Here is a 21,383-nt window from a genome sequence, read left to right on the forward strand (position 1 = left end):
TGGGCTGCATTGGTGGGCACTGATAGGCTGCATTGGTGGGCACTGATAGGCTGCACTGGTGGGCACTGATAGGCATAGTTAAGGCGGCACTAATAGGCACAGATAAGGCGGCACCGATGGGCACAGATAAGGCGGCACTGATGGGCAAAGATGGGCACAGATAAGATGGCACGGATGGGTGGCACGGATAAGTGGCACGGATGGGTGGCACGGATGGGCACTGATAGGTACCACAGATAGATGGGACTGATGGGCACTGATAGGTGGCACTGATAGGTGGCTCTGATAGGTGGCACTGCTGGGCACTGATGGGCGGCACTGCTGGGCACTGATGGGCGGCACTGCTGGGCACTGATGGGCGGCACTGGGGTGCAGCACCTTTGAGGCAGATTGGGTGGCACTGTGGGTGGCACTGTGGGTGGCACTGTGGGGTGGCACTGTGGGTGGCACTGTGGGCACTATGGGCACTGACGGGGGGCACTGACGGGGGGCACTGACTGGGGGCACTTACTTTTGCTTTTTATTTTTCTTCAGGATGGCACTGCGGGAGGCAGGTGGGCACTGGCAGGTGGCAGGTGGTCCCTTGTATTGATGGCCGTGATCGGGACTGATGTCCCGATCACGGCCGCCGGTGATCGGTTTTCTTTTTTTCTCCTCGCGCTGTCAGCGCGAGGAGGAATAATAGCCGATTACCGGCTAGGTTCTATCACATGATCAGCTGTCATTGGCTGACAGCTGATCACGTGATAAGGGGTCGGGATCGACCCCTTGCACGGATCGGTGATCAGGCGAGTCTCATGGACTCGCCGATCACAGAGCGCGCCGCGCGTGCCCCTCAGGGGGCGCGCAGGCCGCTCGTAACCGGGACGACGTCAATAGACGTAGTCCCGGAAATGTAGGTCCGCGCTAATGCCGTCATTTGGCAATAGCGTGGTACCGAAGTGGTTAAATGTTAGTTTTTCTGCTGTTGTTTGGTCTGCACACAGCATTACTGATGCAGCTAGCAATGGTTTCAATGCTCTGTATAAGTCTAATGCTGGTAAGATTTCTCAGGAGGCTCTAGATCGCAGAATATTTCTGGGATTTCCTTAAAGTGGTTGAAAACCTCAATCACGGAATCTGAGAAAAGCACAAATATCTGTTGTGTTTACTTATCTCTCTTCAAAGCCCTAGAGCATTGTTTCTCTCTGGTGCTTTGCTCCTCTGTTATCATGATGAGTTGGGATGAGCTTCGAGGTTGAGTCAAACTCATGTTCGACTTGAACATTGCCTGTTCGCCTGTTTGGCGAACAGTGAACAATTTGGGGTGTTCGCAGCAAATTTGAAAAGCCATACAAGTCTTTGGGAGAAATCTAAAGTGCTCATTTTAAAGGCTAATATGCAAGTTATTGTCCTAAAAAGTGTTGGGGACCTGGGTCCTGCCCCAGGGGACATGTATCAATGCAAAAAAAAGTTTCAAAAACTGCAGTTTTTTCAGGAGCAGTGATATTAATAATGCTTAAAGTGAAACAATAAAAGTGTAATGGAATTGCATAGCAGGAGGGGGAAGGAAAGGATAAAAGGAAAACAAGGGGGATTTTTCAACGGTGCAAATTATGACAAAACTATAGCAAGATATATTAATAATTCATATTAATTTATTCAAGTACATTAAAAATAAAAGAGCATTGGAATATCATACAAAGTGTGCAAAAAGCAATGTGCGCATAACTATTGGACTTGAGGGATCCCAGCAGTAAAGGTTGACAGAATGATCGCACTTCTTCCCAACATGTTTCGCAATAAGCTTCTTCAGGGGAAATGTACAACTAACAATAAATTTGATAAAAAATTTGTATACAAGGAATGCGATCATTCTGTCAACCTTTACTGCTGGGATCCCTCAAGTCCAATAGTTGTGCGCACATTGCTTTTTGCACACTTTGTATGATATTCCAATGCTCTTTTATTTTTAATGTACTTGAATAAATTAATATGAATTTTTAATATATCTTGCTATAGTTTTGTCATAATTTGCACCGTTGAAAAATCCCCCTTGTTTTCCTTTTTCCCTTTCCTTCCCCCTCCTGCTATGCAATTCCATTTATATTAGGGGATGAGGTGCCTATTTCGGTAAGGTGTCACTGGGTAGTTTGGACCAAATTGTTTCAATAAAAGTGTAATATTCCTTTAAATTTTGTACTTGGGGAGTGTCTATAGTATGCCTGTAAAGGGGCGCATGTTTCCCGTGCTTAGAATTGTCCCTGCACAAAATGTCATTTCTGCAGGAAAAAAAGTCATTTAAAATCACTTGCGGCTATAATAAACTGTCAGCTCCCCGTAATACAGAGAACAGTCATTGATAAAAAAATTAATTAAAAAAATGCGTGGGGTTCCCCTAAATTCAATTACTAGGCCCTTCAGGTCTGGTATGGATTTTAAGGGGAACTCCACCTCAAATTTTTTAAAAAATGCCGTGGATTTCCCCCTAAAAATCCATACCAGACCCTTTATCCGAGCATGCAACCTGATAGGCCGCGGGAAAAGAGGGGGGATGAGAGAGCGCCCCCTCCTGAACCGTACCAGGCCACATACCCTCAACATTGGGAGGATGCTTTGGGGATCTGTGACCCCTCAAAGCACCTTGTCCCCATGTTGATGAGGACAAGGGCCTCATCCCCACAACCCTGGCCGGTGATTTGGGGGTCTGTGGGCGGGGGGCTTATCAGAATCTGGAAGCCCCCTTTAACAAGGGCACCCAAGGATTCTGGACCTCCCATTTGAAATGGTAAGGGGGTACAAAAGTACCCCTACCATTTCACAAAGAAAGTGTAAAAGAATGTTAAAAAAGACACACACGCCATTGAAAAAGTCCTTTATTAAAAATAAAAACAATTTAAAAAAAGATTCCAGCGGTGGTAATCCACTCTTGCTATCCAGCGACGGATGATCATTTCTCCGGGGTACAGCGATGGCTGATCTGATCCAGTGACGAGTGATCTCTCCCTCCAGCGCAGCGCATCCATCCATCCTCTGTCTCCACTGGCGGAGACACTGCGGGGATCCTGGCAGCCTGATATTTCTTAAATGAGGAGGGCGGGGCCACCCGTCACCCAACCCTGCCCCCTCTAATGCAAGTGGGAAAGCCTGGCTTCCCCAATGACGTGTGGGTGACCCCGCCCCCCACTGATGTAACGCAGGTTTCCTTTACATCTTTTACACTTTCTTTGTGAAATGGTAGGAGTACTTTTGTACCCCCTTACCATTTCAAACAGGGGGGAGCCGGGATCTGGGGGTACCCTTGTTAAAGTGGGGTTCCAGATTCTGATAAGCCCCCCACCCGCAGACCCCCACAACCACCTGCCAGGGTTGTGGGGATGAGGCCCTTGTCCTCATCAACATGGGGACAAGGTGCTTTGAGGGGTCACAGAGCCCCAAAGCATCCTCCCAATGTTGAGGGCATGTGGCCTGGTATGGTTCAGGAGGGGGGCGTTCTCTCGTCCCCCCCTCTTTTCCTGCGGCCTGCCAGGTTGCATGCTCAGATAAAGGGTCTGGCATGGATTTCTAGGGGGAACTCCATGCCATTTTTTTTTTAAATTTGGTGTGGAGTACCCCTTAAAATCGATACCAGACCTGAAGGGTCTGGTATGGATATTCAGGGGGAACCCCACGTCATTTCTTTTTTAAATTTGATGCGGGGTTCCCCTTAATAACTATACCAGACCTGAAGGGCCTGGTAATTGAATTTTTTTTATCAATGACTTTCAATGACTGTTCTCTGTATTACGGGGAGCCGACAATTCATTATAGCCGTGAGTGATTTTAAATTACTTTCATTCCTACAGAAATTACACTTTGTGCAGGGACAGTTCTAAGCACGGGAAACATGCGCCCCTTCACAGGCATACTATAGTCACCCCCCAGGTACAAAATTTAAAGGAATATTACACTTTTATTTTTTCACTTTAACCACTTAAGCCCCGGGCCAATTTGCAGCCAAAGGACCAAGCCCCTTTTTGCGATTCGGCACAGCATTGGTTTAACAATTGCGTGGTAGTGCAACGTGGCTCCCAAACAAAATTGGCGTCCTTTTTTCCCCACAAATAGAGATTTCTTTTGGTGGTATTTGATCACCTCTGTGGTTTTTATTTTTTGCTCAATAAACAAAAATAGAGCGACAATTTTGAAAAAAATACAATATTTTTTACTTTTTGCTATAATAAATATCCCCAAAAAATATATAATTTTTTTTCCCTCAGTTTAGGCTGATACGTATTCTTCTACATATTTTTGGTAAAAAAAATCACAATTAGCGATTATTGATTGGTTTGCGCAAAAGTTAAATAGTTTACAAAATAGGGGATTGTTTTATAGCATTTTTATTAATATTTTTTTTTTACTAGTAATGGCAGTGATCAGCAATTTTTATTGTGACTGCGACATTATGGGGGACACATCGGACATTTTTGACACATTTGTAGGACCATTGTCATTTATATAGCAATCAGTGCTATTTAAATGCACTGATCCCTGTGTAAATGACACTGGCAGTGAAGGAGTTAACCACTAGGGGGCAGTGTAGGTGTTATGTATGACGCTGTGTTTTTTTTATTGTAGGGGACGTGGCCTGGCATGTGATGTCACTGATCGTCTTTCCCTATAAAAGGGAACAGACAATCGGTGACAGCCACAGTAGGACGCACTTCGTTCTTCAGCTCTGTGACTCGATCGCAGGACACCAGTGGTGATCGGGTCCGCTGGTCCTGCGGCCACGGTCACGGAGCACAGGACCGGGTCGGGAGCACGCCTCCGGCGGCACTTAAAGAACAACGTACAGGTACGTGCTTACATCGGCGTACATCGGTGTGAGGTGGTCCTTAAGTGGTTAAGCATTACTAAAATCACTGCTCCCGAAAAAACGGCCGTTTTTAAAACTTTTTTTTGCATTGATATATGTCCCCTGGGGCAGGACCCAGGTCCCCAAACACTTTTTAGGACAATAACTTGCATATTAGCCTTTAAAATTAGCACTTTAGGTTTTGAATGTTCCAGTCCCATAGACTTTAATAGGGTTCTAAAGTTCACACAAAGTTTAGGTCTGTTCGCAGCTTCTGGTGTGAACCGAACCGGGGGGGTGTTCGGCTCATCCTTAATCATGAGTCACTTCTGAGAAGTTTTCCCGACACATGTTGTGTGGAGGGGGGCATGTTCCTTTCCTCCAATCAGCTCTCACACACTGTATCTGCAGCCACTCTGCCCCCTCCTCTGTGCTGCTGACAGATGAGGAAGGATTTTAACACTTTTGAAGGGCTGTAGGGAAGAGAAGACTGCAGATAAATTAGTAAAGCCTATGTATGAGGCTTTGTTTAACCTCTGTGTATCATCTGAGGTTGTTCACTTCACTGACTATATGTGAGGGTTTACAAACACTTTAAAGGAGACAGTGCCATGCAAATTATTTCTATTTGGTTTTCACTTGTCAGCTTGTCTGGAGGAGGATGTCTGGAATGGAAATGTTATTAAATTATTCACATTGCTTCCGTGGGCTAAAGAATTTCTTTTTCGAGATGATAATAAAGATGACAAAGTAAGGGTTATGTGTAAAAAAAAATCTGAAAAAAAGTTTGGGCCCTTTTTAACACATTGACATCATATTGAAAACATATAAAAATGTTGGAGGTATTTGTTGTTTTTTTTCTACGAAAAGTCTTTCAGCCAGATACTATCAGAAATGACCTTCAACGTATAAAATTGTCTTCCCCTAGCACAGTTACTGTATTTTCTGAAATAATATCCAGCTTTACAGAAATGATGGCATACACCGGTCAGATATTGGCCTGGATATTTCCAGTAGTGATCTGCAAATATGTATTGAAATGGCCATGGTCTGGAGGTGTGATGCCCAGTAGGGTCCTGCGACCCACCTGGCTTTTGGGTTCCGATGATTTTTACATTTCCTATTATTTGTGTAAATGGCTCAAGTCATAGTGAGTGGGTCTGTTTCGGTTTTTGGTTGATTTATTTATATATATGGTGATGTGATTTAAAGTTTAAAAAAAATACAATTATTAAATACTATTTTACACCAATAATAAAGGGCCACTGCCAATTTTATTACAAACTTTGCGTTTCATGTTTTTATTTAATATTTGTTGTTTTTACCTGCTTGCTGGCTATGGTCCAATGAAAGGGAAAAAGGGGATGCCTGTTTTAAGGCCCCCCTTCCCTCATGGGACCGTGTCAGCAGCAGGAGTTTCCAGGTTCCCACACATTCACATGTCCCCAACCATCAGAAATCGTGGGGCCCCTTATAAAGCTTTAGGCCTGGTCCTCCCAGAGCCTGACCACCAACATTCCCCAGGGTCCCGCCCACTAGCCGTCCCACCAAATCTGCCCACTAGCCATCCCACCAAGTCCTTCAGTGACTCAGGCTCCTCACACCTGTATGCTCTCAGCCTCGCTCACACCTGTATGGTCTCAGCCCCCTCACACCTGTACGCTCTAAGCCCACTCACACCTGTATGCTCTCAGCCCCCCTCACACCTGTACACTCTCAGCCCCCCTCACACCTGTACACTCTCAGCCCCCCTCACACCTGTACACTCTCAGCCCCCCTCACACCTGAGCGCTCTCAGCCCCCTCATACCGGTATGCTCTCAGCCCCCCTCACACCTGCACACTCTCAGCCCCCCTCACACCTGAGCGCTCTCAGCCACCTCATACCTGTACGCTCTCAGCCCCCCTCACACCTGTACGCTCTTAGTCCCCCTCACACCTGCACACTCTCAGCCCCCCTCACACCTGAGCGCTCTCAGCCCCCTCATACCTGTACGCTCTCAGCTCCCCTCACACCTGTACGCTCTCAGCCCCCTCACACCTGGATGATCTCAGCCCCCTCACACCTGTACACTCTCAGCCCACCTCACACCAGAACGCTCTCAGCCCCCCTCACACCTAAACACTCTCAGCCCCCTTCACACCTGTAAGCTCCCAGCCCCCCTCAAACCTGTAAGTTCTCAGCACCACTCACATGTGACATGAACGTGCACACACGCAGGCATATATACACACACACAAGACATGTACACATACAGAGACATGTACACACATAAGCATGTACACTCACAGGCATGTACACACAGAGACATGTACACACACAGGCATGTACACACACAGGACATGTACACACACACAGAACATGTACACACACACAGGCATGTATACACACACAAGACAATTATACACACACAAGACATGTACACGTACAGAGAAATGTACACACATAGTCATGTACACTCACAGGCATGTATACACACAGGCATGTACACACACAAGACAATTACACACACACAGACATGTACACACACACAAGACATGTGAATGCACAAGCATGTACACACACAGGCATGTACACAGTCACACACACAGCCCCCCCCCAGCAGCCCTTACTTGTAAGGTGGTCCTAGTCCCAGCTCTCGTTTCCAATTGCAGAGGGGTACACATGCAGGAAATGGCCAGAGGTGGCAGCAAAGAGCCCAATGTCAGCTCATGACAGAGCAGCAGCCTGCTGACTCACACACATACAGGAGCATCCACTGAGCTCCTCTGTACCCGCCCCTGCCTTCTCATATCCCTGCCAGTTGGGCCGGGTCCATCCAGACACTGGGGCCCCTTACAAGTGTATGGGCTGTACCCTCCCGATGGCAGCCCTGCATTTACCTGTGAGGAAAGACATGTAAGAAAAAGTTAAATTGACCTTTCCTACAAGTTGAGGAAAGGTCACCTCTTGGGTGACCTCTTAGAATGTTTTAGAGGGGTATTATGCCCCTGTATAAGACCGTGGTGAGCTCTCAGAAGTGCCAGCTGTTAGGAGTACACCAGCTGTAAGCTCCCTGCCCATCTGCCTGTTTTATTGCAGCCTATATTATGTGGTGAGTCACCTTTTTAACCAAGGGGCACAGATGATTTTGAAGTTTCCTGTTATTTGTATAAATGGCTCAAGTCTTAGTGACCGGGTCTGTTATGGTTAATTTATTTATTTATATGGAGATGTGATATGAAAGTAAAAACAATTAATTATTAAATTATATTTTTAATTATTTTTATTATTATTATAATTATTTTATTTCATACTTTGCATTTGGTCTTTTTCTTTTTTTGTTGTTTTTTCCAGCTTTATGACTACAATCCCATGTACAATTTTAAGTATGTATTCTGTATAGTCAATTGCTGTGAAATTTCTTAAGATTAATAAGATTTTTGAACATAATAGAAATAAAATAAAGAAATTACAGTTAAAAATTATAAATAGGGATATCATAGGTCAAGAGGGTTAATGACAATGTTTGTGGTTTATAAGGATTAGATATGTGCACAGTGGGTTTTTTCAGCGGGAACGTGGGGAAACGCAGTTCCGGCATCTCCTGCACTGAATGTATGTAATGGTAAAGGGTGCTGAGATGTGCTGGAGGCTGGGAGATCTATTGTTGATGGCAGGAATCAACTGTTGAGGGAAGGGTCTATTGTTGTTGGCTGCTGGATGGTTTGATGATGCTGGCTGCTGTGGGATCTATTGTTGCTGTGGGCCAATTGATGCTGGGAGGGAATCTACTGATGAGAGAGGGGTTTGATGTTGGCTGCTGGAGGGTCTATTGATGCTGGTTGCTGGGAGATCTGTTGTTGCTGACAGGGGTCTATTGTTGCTGGTGGGGGTCTATTATTGCTAGGGTGGATCTGTTGTTACTGGGGTGTCATTTTGTTGCGGGGGGATCTATTGTTGTTGTGGAGGATCTGTTGTTGAAAGGGGGTATGTTTTAATGCTCATTAATAAAATCTATACAAATTACTTAGCACCACAAAATGATACTTGGTTCTGTATTCACTGAAAGATTGGTAGAGGGTGGAACCAAGGGACAATGCTCATAGGTGGCTAGGGGGTGAAGGCAAGGGGTGACTTGAAAAGGGGAGTTCCTAAACCTATTTTCTGAGAAAAAAAGCTCTGCATATGCATGACAAAATCATTTATTTAGTTTCATTTAGATTCGTTAATCTAGTTATTTTGTTTTGTTAAATTAGATTGATTCGCTCAATTCGTATTCAAGATTCGTATAGGGAATTCATATTCGAAATTCAAATTCATAATTTTCTTTGAATTTAGCGATTTTTTTTTGTTTCAAAATGTTAAAATTGATACATTTCCAATCAGTCGAAACCAAAATGTTATATTTTTTTAAATTCGAATGCAGCAAAGTGAACAAAAGAAAAATATTCATCAATTCATTACAATGACTCTTTAAATTACCTTTGCCTTAACAAAAACAGCTTTATTTCTAAATGGTACACTAATAACACACAGTCATTGATTTCAGAAATATAGTTTCAGTTTACAGTTCGAAACTAAAGAAGCTAAAACTTGATTCGAATTTCAATTTGAATTTGTGAAATTCGGACAAATTTTGTTTCCTTATTTGAAGCATTTGGTTTATACTATAATTCGGTTATTCGGATATATCCGAATCTCTGAATAACGAAAAATTTGTCTGAATACTAATTTGGAACTAAACAAACCGCACATGTCTAATAAGGATCCCTAATACATAGAAACCCATTGAAGCAACAAAAAGGCCATGCAGGATCTCACAAAAGTGAGTACATCCCTCACATTTTTGTAAATATTTTATTATATCTTTTCATGTGACAACACTGAAGAAAAGACACTTTGCTACAATGTAAAGTAGTGAGTGTACAGCTTGTTTAACAGTGTAAATTTGCTGTCCCCTCAAAACAACTCAAAACACAGCCATTAATGTCTAAACCGCTGGCAACGAACGTGAATACACCCCTAAGTGAAAATGTCTAAATTGGGCGCAATTAGCCATTTTTCCTCCCCGATGTCATGTGACTCGTTAGTGTTACAAAGCCTCAGGTGTGAATGGGGAGCAGGTGTGTTAAATTTGGTGTTATTGCTCTCACACTCTCATACTGGTCACTGGAAGTTTAACATGGCACCTCGTGGCAAAGAATTCTCTGAGGATCTGAAAAAATAATTGTTGCTCTACATAAAGATGGCTATAAGAGGATTGCCAAGACCCTGAAACTAATTGCCGCACGGTGGCCAAGATCATACAGCAGTTTAACAGGACAGGTACCACTCAGAACAGGCCTCGCCATGGTTGATCAAAGAGTTTGAGTGCACATGGTAGAGTCTATTTAACACCCTGGCCCCTGGCATGCTCTTTGCGAGTGGGTAGATGAGGGAAACGTCTGTTAGGGACAGCACTAGCGATAGAGAAAGGTTTCTGAGGAGGAGGGAAAGCATAGGGTTGCATCTCTCTGGACACCTTTCTCATTGGGCACAAAATGGCCAGGCCATATTCTGTCCACTCTCAACAGATGTTGTCAGTTCAGCTAGGACCTACTTCGTCATGTTATTGGAAACTGTGAGTTTGCTCAGCTGGGTAGCTGTCCCACCAGGTTTGTTGTGAACTGAAGCAATAAGACCGATCGCTGCTCCAGGTAAGTATGATAATCCACCAAAAGGAGGGACTGGGTGCTAGCTCCGGCTCGCAACCATGAACATGTAGACAATGAGAAAAATTAGCTGCACCCCAACATCCGTCCAACAGGTTTATTGAAAAGACTGCCACCAGGACTAAACCAACAGACCAAGGGGTTGTTGCGAACTGTTGCTGAATTTGTTCAATACAAATTTTATATTGCACCTGACTGTGTGAATTATTGAAACCATGCCACGCTGCTCCTCATCTTCAGTGCAGGATTTGGAATGGCTAAAGCCTGGTACACATACCATACTTTTTTTTTTCATTCAACATAGCGGGCTGAACAAAAAATAACCTGACAAATCACTGTACTAAGGCCAGCAATACACGGAGCAAATTCTTTTCTGCAACAATGGGTCTTTGTCTTCTCCCGGTGGGGGAGTGGCAGTCACCGGGAGAAGACAGTGATTACATGACTTGTCACTGTATTTTAATGTAAACTGATAGCCAGGCTATGAAGATTTAATAAACATTTACTGTACATACATTTATACATTCCAAATAAAAAAAAAGTTTTAATAAAATTGAAATAAAATGGGACAAAGTTTTAAAGTTTTCAATGAAATTAGACAAAAAAAAAAGAAATGAAGAAATATTTGATATTACATGGTAAAAATAACTGTTGTATACACAGCACTAGGTCATGAAAAAGGTGAAAATCAAACACTTACCTATCACACCCGTTTGAAAGGTTTTTGAGAAGCGAGTTAAATTATTAAAAAACCAAATCCTAACTTTTGGGATTTCATCATTGCTTTCTTTGGGGAAGACATTTTTCATGTGGCATCCTATATTTCTCCCATGTCTTTTCAAATACTGTTTGCAAGCCAGCGTTTTATCATATAGTCTAAAAAAGCAAAGTTCAAATTAGTTTACATTATTAATGAATGATTGAAAGAAAATTGATCTTAAGTGGTTGTAAAGTCTTCAGGTTTTTCACCTTAATGCATTCTCAATCCCAAGGCAGCTTGGGATTGATCCCACAAGAGTGCAAAGATGAGGATCCAGAAACGCCGGCTGGGAATCCCAGAAGAGGAGGATCGGGACTGCTCTATGCAATATCATTGCGCAGAGCAGGTAAGTATAACATGTTTTTTTTTATTTTAAAGGAAAAAAAATAACCATTAATATTATTTTAACTTGTAACGTACCTTAATCCAAACGAATATCTTGCATCGGGGGGTGAATCTTTTCTCCATTCCCACGTACAGTTTAGATTGGTTACATTATATATTGCACATGATACATTGCTGATGTACACTGAAAGAAAAGTGCAACAAGCAGCTGTGAAGGACTGCAGGAAGATAATTTTTTTTTTAATCATGCACACAGATTGGTCATATGACCTGCTGTTCTTACAGCCAGGACTATATTTAGACATCACAAATGATTACTATGCCCTTTTAAGTGCCTCCCTATGCAATTCACAAAGTTTGGCCACTAACAAGAACAAAAAAATTAAGTAAAAAAAAAAAAAGGAAAAAGTGTAATCAAATAAAGTTACACCCAAGCACTTAAAATCCCCCCCTCCAAATTTTTTACCCCCCCCTAGCCCTGCAAACACACATTAATGCATGTATCGGGGGCACCTAACACACAAATGCCAATTGTGGTATACTGCATATCACAACACACACGCTGCAAATCACATGCTGCATATCACAACACACACTGGAGTGAGAGCAATAAATCTAACAAATCAAGCACTTTTAATGCTTGACATGTTGGGTATCTATTTACTCGGCACATCTACCACTTGCTGGTGAGGAAAAGGCTGTCTAATTGCTATAATTAGATTTTTTTTTCCTCTTGGTACTAAGCATTGGCTACCAATACAGTTCTATATTGCTAGAAAAGAGTAGCTATTATTCCCTCTATACAAAATATATTGTTTTGTTGCTTGTGGTACATAGTTACATAGTAAATCTGGTTGAAAAAAGACACAAGTCAATCCAGTTTAAGCAACAGAGAATAAAACACACACACAAATCAAAAACCTCCACTATATTATACCCATAGTTGATCCAGAGGAAGGCAAAAAAAATAATGAAAAAATAAAGCATAATCCAATTTGCTTCAGTGGGGGAAAAAAAATCTGCCTGATCCCCCAAGAGGCAATCAGATATTTCCTGGATCAGCTTTACCAATTAATATTAGCATCCACTTATATTATTATATTGTTTGCTCATTGACATATTAATTGACTTTTCCCAGAATGCTGCTGTTCAAATAAATTGTTAAAAAGCCCTTGGAGTGTCGGTAGTGCTGAGTGAGAGAGGTGTGTAATCTCCAATTATAGAGAGACATTATATCTAGCAGTTCCTGCACTACAATAATAATAAACCCCAAAAGAAAAATGTTATATATTGCAGGATAGGATAGTGTTAGACTAGCAGATATAAAAGGACTTGAATAACTAATTGAAGCTGAAATCCAGCTAACACTCTATAGGCAGTTACAGCAACATTTATATTTTTCCTTTTGGGATAAAGTTAAAAGCACCCCTGTCAGTGGTAAAGGGTTTGTCTCAATCCTCTAACTGCTGCTTTGCCTGGAGAGCTTTGTCTGTTAATCACTTAAGGACTGTAAGGATTTGCCCCCTTAACCACTTAACAACCGCCCATTGCCGATTAACGGCTTCAGGGCGGTGTTTAACTCTGAGAGGCCGTTAATTAACGGCCTCCCAGAATTCTGCTCTCGCGCGCCCCATGGGGCGCGCACACGAGATCATCCGTGACCGCCGGGTCCAGTGGACCCGGCGCATCACGGATCACGGTAAACGGCCGCTCGTCGCGGCCGTTTACCACGTGATCGCTCCGTCAAAAGTTCCTCCCTCCCCCTCTCTGTACCGATCGGTACAGCGGAGAGGAAAGAGATCGGTGTTAGCAGCGATGTGGGCTGCATCTGCAGTGCCCACATCGCTGCTCACCGAATTTAACCCCTCAGTTCCCTGCAAATACACTGCAATACCCTGCAAATACTCTGCAATACCAGCCATTACTCTGCAGTACCCCCCATTACTCTGCAGTACCCCCATTACTCTGCAATACCCTGCCATTACTCTGAAGTACCCCCATTACTCTGCAATACCTGCCATTACTCTGCAATACCCTGCCATTACTCTGCAGTACCTGCCATTACTCTGCAGTACCCCCCATTACTCTGCAATACCCTGCCATTACTCTGCAATACCCTGCCATTACTCTGCAGTACCTGCCATTACTCTGCAGTACCCCCCAATACTCTGCAGTACCCCCAATACTCTGCAATACCCCCAATACTCGGCAATACCCCCCAATACCCCGCAATACCCCACAATACCCCCCAATACTCTGCAATACCCGCCAATACTCTGCAATACCCCCCAATACCCCGCCAATACCCGCCAATACCTGCCAATACCCCGCCAATACTCTGCAATACCCTGCCATAAATTGCCATACCCAACCATACTTGGAGATACCCTGCAATACCCAGCCATACTCGGAGATACCCAGCCATACTCGGTGATACCCTGCAATACCCAGCCACAGACGCCCCCCCACCCCTCACCGCCCTCCGGTGCTTCTACCAACTCGCCAATACGATCAAAGCCAGAATCTTTTTTTATTTTTTTTATTTCAGGCTTCCCAGCCTAGAGGTGAGATGTGGGGTCATATTGACCCCCAGATTTCACTGTAAAGAGGACCTGTCATCCCATATTCCTATTACAAGGGATGTTTACATTCCTTGTAATAGGAATAAAAGTGATCAAAAAATTTTTGGGGGGGAAAAAAATGTCAAACTAAAATAAATAAAGTAAAATTAACAATAAAAATTTTTTTTTTAAAGCTCCCCTGTCCCCATGTGCTTGCATGCAGGAGCGAACGCATACGTAAGCCCCGCCCACATATGAAAACGGTGTTTAAACCACACATGTGAGGTATCGCCGTGAACGTTAGAGCGAGAGCAATAATTCTAGCCCTAGACCTCCTCTGTAACTCAAAACATGTAACCAGTAAAAAAAATATGGGGATTTTTAACCACTTCAGCCCCGGACCAATAAACACCTTAAGGACCAGAGGTCTTTTTCCAATTTCGCACTGCGCTGCTTTAACTGGTAATTGCGCGGTCATGCAATATTGCACCCAAACGAAATTTGCGTCCTTTTCTTCCCACAAATAGAGCTTTCTTTTGATGGTATTTGATTGCCTCTGCGATTTTTTTTTTTTGCGATATAAATGGAAAAAGAGCAAAAATTTTGAAAAAAAAAGATATTTTCTTCTTTTTGTTATAAGAAAAATCGAATAAACTAAATTTTAGTCATACATTGAGGGCAAAATTTATTCAGCCACATGTCTTTAGTAAAAAAAATGTCAATAAGCGTATATTTTTTGGTTTGCGCAAAAGTTATAGCGTCTACAAACTAGAGTACATTTTCTGGAATTTACACAGCTTTTAATTTATGACTGCCGATCTAATTTCTTGAGGTGCTAAAATGGCAGGGCAGTTCAAATCCCCCCCAAATGACCCCATTTTGGAAAGTAGACACCCCAAGGAAATTGCTGATGGGTATGTTGAGCCCATTGAATATTTATTTTTTTTGTCCTAAGGGATTGAATAATGACAAAAAAATAAAATAAAAATTTTTTTACAAAAAGTTGTCACTAAATGATATATTGCTCACACATGCCATAGTTATATGTGGAATTGCACCCCAAAATATATTCCGCTACTTCTCCCGAGTATGGGGATACCACATGTGTGGGACTTTTTGGGAGTCTAGTCGCGCACGGCACCCCGAAAACCAATCACCACCTTCAGGATTTCTAAGGGTGCAAATTTTTGATTTAACTCCTCACTACCTATCACAGTTTCGAAGGCCATAAAATGCCAAAATAGCACAAAACCCCCCAAAATGACCCCATTTTGGAAAGTAGACACCCCAAGCTATTTACTGAGAGGCATGTTGAGTCCATGGAATATTTTATATTTTGCCACAAGTTGCGGGAATATTACAAACTTTTTTTTTTTTGCACAAAGTTGTCACTAAATGATATATTGCTCACACATGCTATGGGCATATGTGAAATGACACCCCAAAATACATTCTGCTGCTTCTCCTGAGTACGGGGATACCACATGTGTGGGACTTTTTGGGAGTCTAGTCGCGCACGGCACCCCGAAAACCAATCACCACCTTCAGGATTTCTAAGGGTGCAAATTTTTGATTTAACTCCTCACTACCTATCACAGTTTCGAAGGCCATAAAATGCCAAAATAGCACAAAACCCCCCCAAATGAGCCCATTTTGGAAAGTAGACACCCCAAGCTATTTACTGAGAGGCATGTTGAGTCCATGGAATATTTTATATTTTGCCAAAAGTTGCGGGAAGATTACAAACTTTTTTTTTTTTGCACAAAGTTGTCACTAAATGATATATTGCTCACACATGCTATGGGCAGAAGTCAAATTACACCCCAAAATAAATTCTGCTGCTTCTCCCGAGTACGGGGATACCACATGTGGGGGACTTTTTGGGAGCCTAGCCACGTACGGGACCCCGAAAACCAAGCACTGCCTTCCGGATTTAAATATAAAATGCTACCAAAAAACCTGTTAGCGATGGCAGGGATCAGGCCTGACTCTGCGATCGCTGCAGTTATGTGTTTAGTGTTTTGTAAGTGACAGTGATCGATCGATACTGCACTTGGGTGGGCTGGGCAGAGGGGCAAAACGCAGGTGCTAGCAGGTATCTGGGCTGATCCCGCTAACAATGCGTTTTTTTGGAACCCTAAACTGCTGGGGACGCTAGTATAGATCTGATCAGATCAGATATTGATCTGTTCAGATTCTATAGCACTACGGGAGGTGTATGCTTTGCGTGTGGGTGTTAGCGGTACTGGCACTAACCTAGCGCTGCCTGGGGCGATGCAGACCCTGACCCTAAAACCTAATTGATATCACCCGCCGGGTGATCAGGGGGTTAAACCTTTATTGGGTAATAAATGGTGGGTGCCCTGATGCTATAAAAAACAAACTAACCAGAGTCACCCGTAACACTTATACGGTGATCAGTGGTGAAAGGGTTAACTAGGGGCAATCAGGGGGTTCAAATTTTTATTAGGTAGTATATGGGGGTCCCTGGCGCTATATAAAAACCTGACGGGGAACCTAAATAACTAACTGGCTAACCAGCGTCACCAGTGACACTTATACTGTGATCGCTGGTGAAAGGGGTGAAAGGGTTAACTAGCAGCAATCAGGGGGTTAAAACCATTATTGGGTAGTATATCGGGGTACCTAGCGCTATAAAAACCTGGCGGTGAACCTAAAAAAATAACTAGCTACCTAGCGACACTAGCGACACTGATGCAGCGATCAGAAAAATGATCGCTTAGTGACACTGGCAAAAGGGGGTGAAAGGGTTAACTAGCGGCAATCAGGGGGTTAAAACCATTATTGGGTAGTATATCGGGGTACCTAGCGCTATAAAAACCTGGCGGTGAACCTAAAAAAATAACTAGCTACCTAGCGACACATGCAGCGATCAGAAAAATGATCGCTTAGTTACAATGGCAAAAGGGGGTGAAAGGGTTAACTAGCGGCAATCAGGGGGTTAAAACCATTATTGGGTAGTATATCGGGGTACCTAGCGCTATAAAAACCTGGCGGTGAACCTAAAAAAATAACTAGCTACCTAGCGACACTAGCGACACTGATGCAGCGATCAGAAAAATGATTGCTTAGTGACACTGGCAAAAGGGGGTGAAAGGGTTAACTAGCGGCAATCAGGGGGTTAAAAACATTATTGGGTAGTATATCGGGGTACCTAGCGATATAAAAACCTGGCGGTGAACCTAAAAAAATAACTAGCTACCTAGCGACACATGCAGCGATCAGAAAAATGATCGCTTAGTGACACTGGCAAAAGGGGGTGAAAGGGTTAACTAGCGGCAATCAGGGGGTTAAAAACATTATTGGGTAGTATATCGGGGTACCTAGCGATATAAAAACCTGGCGGTGAACCTAAAAAAATAACTAGCTACCTAGCGACACATGCAGCGATCAGAAAAATGATCGCTTAGTGACACTGGCAAAAGGGGGTGAAAGGGTTAACTCTAGGGGCAATCAGGGGGTTAAATCTTTATTGGGGGTGATAGGGGGCTACCCTGGACCTAACACTAACTGTCCTGACAGTTTTTACTGTCACAACTGACACTGAATGCATTGATCAGTAAAGAAATGATCAATGCAATCAGTGACACTGTGACTGGGGGGGGAGGGGGGGCGGGGGGGGATCGGGGGGCGATCGGGGGGGGGGATCGGGGGGGGTTTGTGTGCCTGTGTGTACCTACATGTCAGTGTAGTGTTGGTGCACACTTACTTTTAGTCTTCTCCTCGTAGTCCGGTCAAAAAGACCGCCCCGAGGAGAATGACATCACTTCCTCCTTCCTGTGTAAACAATACACAGTGGGAGGAAGCTTCTCATTGGCCAGGAGCGATCCAGAGGGGGTGGCCGAAAACGAACGGCCATCCCCTTATCACGGAGCGCTCCTGGAGGGAACCGGACCGTCGTATCCAACGGGAGGGGGTCCGATTGGACCCCCCACCCGCTGGAAGGCAATCACGTACATCTACGTGATTGTGCCTGCCTGTGCCATTGTGCTGACGTACATTGGCAATACGGCGGTCCTGAAGTGGTTAAGTAGCGACGTTTGGCGCCATTCCACGGGCATGTGCAATTTTGAAGAGTGACATGTTTGATATCTATTTACTCAGCATAACTTCATCTTTCACATTATGCAAAAATTGTGCTAACTTTACTGTTTTTTTTTTAAGCACAAAACTGTTTTTCCCCCAAAAAAACGCGTTCGAAAAATTGCTGCGCAAATACCGTGTGAGATAAAAATTTGCAACGACCAACATTGTATTCTCCAGGGACTTTGCTAAAAAAAATATATAATGTTTTGGGGTTCTGTGTAATTTTCTAGCAAATAAATGATGATTTTTACATGTAGGAGAGAAATGTCAGAATTGTCCTGGGTGCTCCAGAACGCCTGATGGCGCTCCCTGCATTTTGGGCCTCTGTATGTGGCCATGCTGTGTAAAAGTCTCACACATGTGGTATCGCCATACTCGGGAGTAATAGCAGAATGTGTTTTGGGGTGTAATTTGTGGTATGCATATGCTGTGTGTGAGAAATAACCTGATAATATGACAATTTTGTGGGGGAAAAAAAAAGGAAAAAAAGTCTTGATTTTGCAAAGAATTGTGGGAAAAAATGAAAACTTCAAAAAACTCATCATGCCTCTTACTAAATACCTTGGAATGTCTTCTTTCCAAAAAGGGGTCATTTTGGGGGTATTTGTACTTTTCTGGCATGTTAGGGTCTCAAGAATTGAAATAGGCCGTCAGTACTTCAGGTGTGATCAATTTTCAGATATTGGCGCCATAGCTTGTGGACTCTATAACTTTCACAAAGACCAAATAATATCCACCAATTTGTACTTATTTTTACCAAAGATATGTAGTAGTATAAATTTTGGCCAAAATTTATGAAGAAAAAATTACTAATCTGCTAAATTTTATAACAGAACGAAGAAAAATTCATTTTTTCACAGAATTTTCGGTCTTTTTTCTTTTATAGCACAAAAAATTAAAAACTGAGAGGTGATTAAATACCACCAAAAGAAAGCTCTATTTGTGTGGAAAAAAAGGACAAAAATTTCCTATGGGTACAGTGTTGCATGACTGAGTAATTGTCATTCAAAATGTGAGAGCACCAAAAGCTGAAAATTGGTCTGGTTATTAAGGGTGTTTAAGTGCCCAGTGGTTAATGACCAGACCATTTTTTGTGATACGGCACTGCGTTGCTTTAACTAACAATTACGTAGTCGTATGACGCTGTACCCAAACAAAATTGACTTAGTTTTTTTTTCACAAATAGAGCTTTCTTTTGGCGGTATTGTATCACCTGTGCATTAATTTATTTTTTGCGCTATAAACAAAAAAAGAACAATTTTGAAAAAAAAACAATATTTTAACTTTTTGCTATAATAAGTATTCAAAATAAAAAAAATTAAAATCTTCATCAGTTTAGGCCGATATGTATTCTTCTACATATTTTTGGTAAAATAAAGGTATATTGATTGGTTTGTGCAAAAGTTGTAACATCTACAAAATAGGGGATAGATTTTTAGCGGGACTGTGATATTGCGGAAGCCAGATCGGACTCTTTTGACACTTTTTTTGGGACCATTGACATTTATTCAGCGATCAGAGCTAAAAATAGCCACTGATTACTGTATAAATGTCACTGGTAGGGTAAGGGTTAACACTAGGGGGTGATCAAGAGTTAAATGTGTTCCCTCATGTGTGTTCTAGCTGTGGGGGGGTTGGGACTGCCTGGAGGAGGAGACCGATCGCTGTTCCTAACCTTCCTCCCCTGACAGAACAGAGATCTGTCTGTTTATATTCGACAGATCTCTGTTCTGTCTCTGTCATGAGCGATCGTGGGTGTCCTGCGGGCATCGTGACCGCCGGGGACCCTCATCGGTCTCCAGCGTTGCGCCCCCTAGAGCTCTTACAGTGGCCAACGTACCATGGCAGCGATTCGCCCAGGGGAGCCAATCTGCCGCAGGCAGTTGGTTTTAAGCAGCCCTAATTACTCCAAATACAATAAACATGGTATCTGATCTGAATACAAGAAAATTGCAGACAGCAGAGATTGCAGATAGGAGTGTTGTGTCATCACCCTAACATCCGCTTGGGATTCAACATTTTTATTGCACTGAAAGTGATTATAGTAATGTGTTTTTGTTTCAGTGGACAAATAAATATAGATTGATTTAATTTGAGGTTATTGCAGTTGCTTATAGTTTCTCTTTTGCTAATTAGTTGGCTAAATGCTTTTTTATTTATATTGCATTAGCATGTGAAATAGTTATAGGTATGGTGCTTCTCAGACAGATTCTCCGCTGGATTGTTTGTAAATATTTTACATGGTTTTAGATGGTTTTATAAATGATAAGATTTTCCAATTTTGTGCGATTAGATATATGTTTTTTCTGCAGGGTAAAAGACAAGCAGTATGTGATGCCTTATGCCGCGTACACACGAGCGGACTGTATGGCGTACTTAGTCCGTCGAAACACATTTCAGCGGACAATCCGCTCGTGTGTCGGCTTCAGCGGACTTTTTCAGTGTGCAGTCTGGCGTACTAAGTATTTCGGTTTTTTCGAAATTCTGTCCGTCGTACTTTGGTTTCAGTGGACAGTACGGTCGTCAGTATGCTAGTTCGACGGACTAAGAATGGCGCATGCCCAGAAAGGATTTACACGGCGGAAGGGTGCTTTGCTGTGTCTTGGACTTCCTATTTCTAGTCCCGTCGTACGTGCTGTACACGTCATTGCGCAAGCTTTCGACGGACTGTTTGTGCATCCGTGTGTGGTCAAGTCCGTTCAGTGGAAAGTACGACGGACTGTCCGTCGGATTGTATGACGAACTAAGTATGCCATACAGTCCGCTCGTGTGTACGCGGCATTATACATATTTCCATACCAGGCAACCCTCCAAGTTATTGTATTATGAGAAACACTGATAGTATGGTCCTAGAAGAAAAGGCAGCCACTCAGAAGCAAGTAATTGGTAAGACCTAAAACTAGCTTACTGACATGGTCATATCAACGTAAGTCATATAATAATAAAACGCTACAGCATTTTAATATCTATAGCCTAATATATATTGGTGTTTCTTTACAGAGCTCTTTATTATAATATAGATCATGTGTACATATTCAGGACACTCCTATCACATGGTAAACACACAATTGCAAATTCTAATTTCATCAGACAGAATATTT

The 21,383-nt window shown here is 42.9% G+C and overlaps 1 protein-coding gene across 1 annotated transcript in view; it reads right to left on the minus strand.

Annotated features, from left to right (window-relative positions):
- LOC143982232 (interleukin-5 receptor subunit alpha-like) overlaps positions 1 to 21,383 on the minus strand; it is a 93,440-nt gene that overhangs the window by 48,190 nt on the left and 23,867 nt on the right. The window contains exons 5-6 of the mRNA XM_077480777.1: positions 11,690 to 11,798; positions 11,210 to 11,385 (exon numbers count right to left, since the gene is read on the minus strand). Of these exons, the coding sequence (XP_077336903.1) occupies positions 11,210 to 11,385; positions 11,690 to 11,798 (285 nt within the window). The remainder of the gene's footprint in view (positions 1 to 11,209; positions 11,386 to 11,689; positions 11,799 to 21,383) is intronic.

This window comes from Lithobates pipiens, unplaced genomic scaffold, assembly GCF_037356315.1.
Source record: "Lithobates pipiens isolate NorthernLeopardFrog02 unplaced genomic scaffold, aLitPip1_a1.2 Scaffold_16, whole genome shotgun sequence".
In the NCBI taxonomy this organism is placed as follows: domain Eukaryota; kingdom Metazoa; phylum Chordata; class Amphibia; order Anura; family Ranidae; genus Lithobates; species Lithobates pipiens.